The 8,067-nt window shown below is 36.6% G+C and overlaps 1 protein-coding gene across 1 annotated transcript; it reads right to left on the minus strand.

Moving 5' to 3' along the window:
* Positions 1–237: 237 nt before the first annotated feature.
* LOC101306322 (probable leucine-rich repeat receptor-like serine/threonine-protein kinase At3g14840-like) lies at positions 238–7,185 on the minus strand. Its single transcript, XM_004296243.1, has 22 exons — positions 7,074–7,185; positions 6,399–6,576; positions 6,062–6,133; positions 5,889–5,957; positions 5,745–5,816; positions 5,576–5,647; positions 5,384–5,455; positions 5,230–5,301; positions 5,027–5,098; positions 4,813–4,884; positions 4,652–4,723; positions 4,403–4,471; positions 4,167–4,232; positions 3,607–3,672; positions 2,734–3,106; positions 2,466–2,664; positions 2,225–2,359; positions 1,907–2,025; positions 1,586–1,796; positions 1,262–1,499; positions 822–972; positions 238–681 (listed from the first exon to the last, which is right to left on the minus strand). Exons 1-22 carry the CDS (start codon positions 7,183–7,185, stop codon positions 307–309), a joined length of 2,937 nt encoding a protein of 978 aa, XP_004296291.1. The 3' UTR covers positions 238–306.
* Between the last annotated feature and the right edge of the window lie 882 nt (positions 7,186–8,067).

Raw genomic sequence — 8,067 nt, forward strand, 5'->3', positions numbered from 1 at the left:
CAATTATAATGATTTTTTTTTCCAGAATGTGTGGACAGAAACAAGCCACGTGCCAATGACCCAGTTTGGGGTATGCTCCTGTGTAGTCCAGTGCTTCCGTATATAAATTTACGAAATTTCCCAGAGGTTTCCCTTGTGCAGTCTTCTTTGACTTGCTCTGTTTTTCATATGTCGGCAAGCAGATTTCTTGACTTACAAGTTGTACTAAAATAGCACAACATTTCCTATTACGATCAATTGAAGTCATCTGAATTCATTTCTGGATTACATTTTCGAAGTGACGAGGTAACACATTGCGTGTCTACATTAATAAGTAGGACTAATGTCTGAAGATGTAGCAGTGGCAGAATTATCAATCCTTGTTGCATCTGATGCACGCAAGAAGCTCTGAGCTCCACTCGATGAGCTGTCTTCTGTTACAAATCTCTCAAATCGATCCCTCAAGGCTGTCAACCTCGTCTCATCCCCATAGATACTTGGATCCATAATCAATTCATGAACAACGCTCCGACCTTCGAGCATACTCACTACTGCAGACATCGTAGGCCTAAGTGCTGGTGCCGGATTAGTGCATAGCAGAGCTACCTTGACCATTCTAATCGCCTCTTCCTGGTTGAAATCGGACCCCAGCCTTGGATCCACCAGCTCCATTAGCTTCCCTTTTTGTTGTAAAACAAGAGCCTAGAGACGAGCAAAGACAACAGATTGGACATGGAAAGCAAACCAAGTTTAGCAGAGAAGTCCATGTAGTAATGTCCACAAAACTATGCTCCTAGTTGCATGTACCAGAAGGTATTTGAATGAATCCAGATCTATCTTACCCAATCCACAACGCATACAAAGTTCTCATCTGCTCGAAATTTCATGTTGTTCTTTCCAACAACAATTTCCAATGCGACAACACCAAAACTATATACATCTGCTTTGTACGTTAAATAACCCCATAGAGCATATTCTGGTGCCATGTATCCTCTGCACAAGAAAGATTGTTACCTCAGACTGAAATATTCACTCTAGCATGACGCATTTCATCTCAAACTACAGCCAATGCCAACAGAATGTTTACACAAGACTACATGCATGTTCAAATATTTTGCTAGATTTCCGTATTCTATTAAGTAGTCCGTGAAGTTACTCTATAGACTACGTCATCGCAACTTAGAAAGAGACAGATATATAAGTTTGTTCATGATTACGACATTTTTAAGAAATTGTATCGAGAATACATGTATACATGTAGCCATACATAAGAGTAACTTACATTGTTCCAGCAACTCTGGTGCTAATGTGGGTGTTGTCTTCTTCGTCAAGCTTGGCCAGACCAAAGTCTGAGATCTTAGCATTAAGGTCTTGGTCAAGTAATACATTCGAAGCTTTAATATCTCTGTGTACAACCTTCAGTGCTGATTCGTCATGCAAAAATGCCAGACCCTTTGCTATTCCTATGCATATTTTCTGCCTCGTAGGCCAGTCCAATTTGAGTGGACCTCTCTCCGGACCTGCATTTCAGAGATTCACAGTTAATGGGTTGTTTTAGTACAGTTATACATGATTTCAGGATTGTTCCTACGCATGATAAGCTTACCAAACAAAGCATGTGCAAGGCTATTGTTTTCCATGTATTCATATACCAAAAGTAATTGATTTGCTTCAATACAACATCCATACAATCTCACGACATTTGGATGCTGCAAGCCAGAAATCATGCCTATTTCGTTCACAAATTCACGATTTCCTTGCTTTGATTTTGCAGATAATTGCTTTACTGCAATTATAGTACCATCCAGTAAAATGCCCTGCATCGAATTGTCTTAGTTTTCAATCATGATAAGATGCCAATTAATAAGGAAAGAAGCTGAATAAATCCCAACATATTAAAAGAAAGAAAGATGGAGTTTTGAGGTACCTTGAACACAGATCCAAAACCACCTTCCCCAATTTTGTTGACAGGATCAAAGTTATTAGTGGCAGCTTTTATTTGCTTGAAGGTGAAAAAGCCAGTTTGCAGATCTAGTCCTCTCAGAACTGTCATCGAACAAGGTTAGGAACTTAGGATATTGGTAATGTACAATGTATTGCAAATTTTATAAATTTCTCACATAGTATCCAACCTTTTATTTTCTAGTTACATGAAATAAAAATCTCAAATAAAAAGAGTAAAATATCTATGATATCAATGCAATGCTACTACCACTACAATTTAGCATGGTAAATTAGTAGGCACCTTCTTCTCTTGATGTCTTCTTATCTAGACAGCCTCTCCACCAAAGAATGCTCAAAATCAAGAGAATGAGGCACAAAACCGAAGCTCCCACCACAATAAATGCCCATGTCTTGCTATCATGAGGAGGCTTGAACTCTAAAAAGTTAATAAAAATCAATAGACCAGAGAATCAAAATAGAGTATCAGGTTAGATTCTAGGATAGCCATACATTGAGACTAATGTATCAAATACAGAAAATACCTGATTTTATAGAGATAGCTGAAATAAGGGGACCATATACTCCTCTCTTTGGGGAAGCTGTTGTCCCTTTCCCGGACCAATGAAATCGGATCTCTAAAGTTTTCTTCTTGACCTCAACTGCTGTAAATTCCTTGATGACTGGCTTATCAACCCCTTGGGCTTCCTTTTCAATGTCAAAATCCTTCAACACTAGCTTCTCCTGTAACAAATGCTAAATATTATAGATCTGTTGACGCCTATAGAGTGCATAAACAGTATGAGTTGCTACCTGAATATAAATATCAAAGATCCGCCTTCCAAGACTGGAAAAAGATTTATTGCCTCTAATTATAATCTCCGAAAAGTAAAGCTTCACAGTATAATTTCCACTGCCAAAGCACCTTCCATAATATGTTAGAGAAAGAGGAGAGAGGCGTGCATCTGTGTACAACTCAGAGTTGTTCATCCCAAGTATAGATATATTATTTGCTATATAGTCTTTAGAGGTGGTGTTAACACTCCAGAAATGTCCCGTGCTACTGAATCCCCAGCTAGGCTCTGAAGGAGCGAAATGTGCTGGACTTCCTGGGTCTTGGTCGGCTTCAAAGTTGATTCCTCCAATGGTGGTTGCTTTACCACCACAATTGATATGCAATGAGTATTGATCTGTTGATTAAAAAGAGGGCAAAATGGAAAACCATATAAATTTCAATGAAATTGTTATGAACTATTTCCATGTATGCATATGCAAATTTATACTATATATGCTAGATTCATCTTGAATAATAGTTATCTAATTAAAAAAGGAAACCGCGGTTGGATAACTAAAGTATCTATATCATATTCATATTCTTAAGCTAAGTAATACAATGGTACCTTTTGGACATGGAGAGTTCTTCAGGCACTCTGCATATAAACTGGATGGTGTAGTACAAAATAAGTTCATGGAATTTAATGTCCAAAAAATTGATAATGGAAAAAGAAAGTATCTTCATCATAATAGCTTACGAGTTATCGCTTGTAGAAATACTTTTGAACAAGTTCCTGATACATTCCAAATCAGTTAGGTTCATAAACAAAATAGGTGAAATGAAGACATCAGAATCTCCAATGAGAAAAAAAGTTTGCCCCTCATGCCAACTAGTATTGGAAAACTTCTTACAGGTTTTCTGTACAAGAAGATGGCTCAGAGCTCACAGAAAAATTATTGTAAGAAACATCTATCTCGCTGCACACAAATAGCAAAAAAGTGTAAGCCAGTATAAGTCCACCGATTTCATTTTAGAATATTGATATACTTTTGAATATGATTGAGGATAAAATTATGACACAAAAACCTGATGATCATCCAAATGTTGCAAACCATATTTTCGGGAAATTACTTAGCCAACTATTGTGAGAAAGAAAAAAATTTCTAGTCTTTGTTCCTCCAAGTTCAGTACAAATGACATACTCAACAAGTCCACTTAGATAGGTATGATTCCTCACTAGTCATGTATACATTTACTAACAGCATGCCTACGCTGTACTTGATAAAATTGTATGTTTGTCCACATTCAACAATGAACTCTTAATAAACGACTCGTGTATGCCTTTAACTAGAGGTTCTCATGTTTTAAATTATCTTTGTGTGCTTGTTTGTGAAACATGATGATACATTTTAGTAGGCTTCAGTAGAAATGTAAAATTCCAAGGGAATCTGGTATGGTAGGGGGAACATACTAGCGATTATCTCTGCTCTTGATCCAGTCTGGAATAGCTCCGGTAAGCAAGTTGCTTGTTAGATACCTATTCAGCAAGCAATCACATAACCACATTCCATTAAGATATAGCACACATGGATGCCAATATTTAATGTACCTTACACTTTATTCTATCCTACATCCAATCTATGATCCCAATTGAGATGTAATTTAGTGCAGTATGCTAATGACCTTCATAAAGTTTAAATTTCTTACAAGAACTGCAATAGTGTCATATCTGCAAAATCAGGAATGCTCCCCTCTAATCTGTTGAAGCTTAGATCTCTGCAAGAAAAAGAAAAAAAAAAAGGTGTAATAAGAACCTTAAGTCTAGTAACTGGAAGTTTATCTGAACAAATAAACAGTCTGTAGCAGTCAACTTATGATAAAAAAAATCAACTAATTAAAGGCTATCCAGATGAACAATAAAAAGAAGAATTAAAAATATAGGAATTGCCGTATTACAATATTTTCAACTGTGACATGGCTGATAAATCGGAAGGGATAGGTCCAGATAAGTTACAGCTCCGGAGCATTCTGCAACATAACTCCATATTAGAACAGTTGAGAGAAGCATGGATTAGTCTAAAACTGTAGATGAAAAGAAAATATAAGATCTGGCTTACAATGTTTGCAAGTTTGTCATATGACTCAAGTTTGGAAATACTGAACCCCCTCCGTTTAAGTCGCTGATCCTCCTGCAGAAATTGAATCACAAAATTTTGTCAGATAAAAAGTACAGATAAATAAATTCCCTGTGATACAAAGCTACAGTAAATTATTGAATTTAGACTATGGTTTGTAGTGTTAATGCAAGTTAAAGTTGGACAAGGAACTCACAGTTCTGTTATATTACTCAAGACAGAAATGGTAGATGGAATGGGGCCCTGTAGACCACTAGCTTGGATCTCTCTGTCAAGGTAAGAAGTCAATATGGATTGAGGTTACACCAACTCTATGTTTTATCAATTAAGAATATACCGTTCGCACTTACATTGCTTAACTCAGTTCTCAACTATTTTTGTGATAGGACAAGTACTTACAATTTCTGAAGTTGATTCCAACTTTGAAAAGAGTCAGGCATTCTTCCAGTGAAGTTGTTGCTGCTAATCCTCCTGCATAGAGGAAAAGATTGAAAAAAAAAAAACATGAAAAATTATAGTAACTATAAATACAGCAATGTTAAGGGTTACTTACAGTTCTGTTAACTTAGTCAGATTCATAAGAGCGGCCGGCAGTTCTCCTGTGAGACTGTTTGCACTAACAATACTGGAGACACAATGAAACTTAACAGCTTACGAAATGGTACTTGCTAGTCAAATTATTCAATATAAAAGATGAAGAACTAAATAAAAAAAAATGATGGGGAGAAACAGAGAAGGAGCTTACAGATTCTGCAAGTTAACCAAGTTTCCAAGCTCAGGAGGAACAATTCCTGAGAACATGTTATTCTCTACGCTCCTGATAATATTCTCCATCAAAGTTGGCCAAACCAAATCAAAACTTAAAATTTATTCAGTAGTAATGAAATGGCAAGAGAGATAGAATCCAAACATACAGATAAATTAGAGTGGAAATGTTTCCCAGGTAGGTCGGAATTGGTCCTGACAAGTTGTTGACAGTAATGGATCTGCATTGTACAATCTTTCAGTTCAACAGATATAAATTAATTATTCAACAACACAAGTTCAAAATTCCTTACAGATACTGCAACTTTGTCGACGCCCATTCTTGCGGTATGCTGCCATTGAAGTAGTTCCTCGTGAAATCGCTGTAAACAAGAGTAAGTTATACGGTTATACCATCTGTGGAGAACCATATAAACCTTCTTAGATGATTCATTTTAGAATACACAACAGAAAATGTTTCCCTTACACATTGATCAGGTAGGGTAACTTTGCAATAGACGGTGGAAGCACCCCAGCAAGGTCTTGCCCTTTAAGAAAGCTGCATTACAAAAAAGTTACGAAGTTCAAGTCTTTACAAGTAAAACCAATCATCTTAAACATCATAACTCCATTCTCAATCAACAAAGTTAGGAACTTTAAGCAATCATAATCCCATATCCACAAAAACACTTGAAACCCACATGGACAAAGATTGAAACTTTTAGCATCCTTAATTCCAAACCCATAGAAGCAATCAAAACCCAGTTGGACAATTCCACAAATAGTTGGTGTGCAAGTGAGCAAGTTTTTTAAAGGTGACATACATGCTAGTGACGTGGCATGCACCATCGGAGAAGGAGCAGTTACAGGTGACGGTGTTGTTGAACAGAGGCCTGGCAGCAGATATTGGGGTGGCCCAGCTTGTGTCATTGCTGCAAGGGTCGACGCTAAAGTTCCAATCTTTCTTTCCTATTTGTGCAGCTATTTCTTTCAGAGCTTCAACTGCAACAAGCACATATCAAATTTACAAGAGAATTAGCTTTTGGATTTGTTGAGTTGGATCAGAGGTGTTCAGGATGGGCCTCAGTGTATAAGAAAAGCCATGTTTTGGCCCAACTTTGCTAGTGGTTAGAAATCATGGTCTTGCTTATCACATTAATCAATAATCATTGGATAAAGGTTTCAGATCAACAATGAAATGGAAGTGACCCGAATAAGTTAGAAGGTTTGTGTAAACGTAATAGCTAAACACTCGACTCTCATCTGTCAAGACTCAAATTAATAAAAGAAAATTCTTTCCATATTGTGATTCTACTGATTCATGCTTTAAGAACGAACAGAATCTAGACAACTGTAACTGAAATTCATTGAGTTCAAATTGCTCTAACACAAGGGTTTGAGAAATCTTTAAACGCGTACTATATGCTGCTGCTAAGACCTCATTCAACTGATACCAGAAGAAAAAGAAGAAGAAGAAATAGTCAGAGAGTTATACTTACCTTCTGAAGCAGGAAGATTTGTAGACTGTGCTTCAACAGCGATTGAGTTTCTGCATGTCAAGCACCATAAAACCAATATTATGAGCATCATGATCTTATCTCTTATTGCCATCTTCATCTTCACCTTAAATCATTTTCTTCTTCTTCTTTGCATTGAAGTGATGTGAACCGACCCAAGCTGCTGAGTGAGATATATATTTGATTCCCAGTATGATGAGATTAGCCTCTTAATAAATCTGTATCAACCAATCTTATTCCTCTAAATGCAATAGTTAACCAGCTGTGTTGTCTGTATATACAAATTATGAAACAATATATACCCATCTGGGGATTGTAGTACGTAATGAAGGGACCCCATTAGACATATACAGACGTATGATCGATTAAGGACTTTTCAGTATTCGAGTGTCCAGTTCATCTTTTTGACTTCAAACATTTCGAACTTGTGTGTTCATGTGTTGCCAATTTGACCATTACTTGATTCTTGAGAGATTTTGCTTCTGTCTGCAAAAAGGTTATAACTAGAAATAGTTATATTATGTTGATATTACCACGAGGTCTTTATTTCCATGCTACTTACTGTCGAAATCTCTGGATCTATATCTCTGTATGCAGCTCCGATATTTACTGCAGCTCTGATATTTACCAAATGAATTGACATCTTTGCTTTAGTCGGCTGCATCATTCATCTTTTAATTACAATAATTGTGTGTAGATTAGGTTCTGAAGGCATCCAATTGACTTCTTGCATAGAGGAATACAAACTTTAATTTGGAAATAAGAATAATTATGCTTTACGTTTGTCATAGTTCTCATTCTTGTATGTATTGTTCAATTACTTTGATCTATATATGTCTAATTGCTATTCGATTGCAAGGTTTCAAGCTGTATATGTTTGATCTTGTAACTAGCTTGGTCCAGTGAAGCTATCAATTAACAGTAACATTGACATAGCCCGGCCGGCCGAGTGGAACGTGGAACCAGTCCTAAAACA

Source organism: Fragaria vesca, linkage group LG3, assembly GCF_000184155.1.
Source record: "Fragaria vesca subsp. vesca linkage group LG3, FraVesHawaii_1.0, whole genome shotgun sequence".
In the NCBI taxonomy this organism is placed as follows: Eukaryota; Viridiplantae; Streptophyta; class Magnoliopsida; order Rosales; family Rosaceae; genus Fragaria; species Fragaria vesca.

Coding starts and splice junctions, on each gene's coding strand:
- LOC101306322 (XM_004296243.1), bottom strand. CDS start 7,185: ATGGCAATAAGAGATAAGATCATGATGCTCATAATATTGGTTTTATGG. Junction 6,577..7,073: donor AAATCTTCCTGCTTCAGAAG/GTAAGTATAACT, acceptor TGCTTGTTGCAG/TTGAAGCTCTGAAAGAAATA. Junction 5,958..6,061: donor TTACCCTACCTGATCAATGT/GTAAGGGAAACA, acceptor TCTTGTTTACAG/CGATTTCACGAGGAACTACT.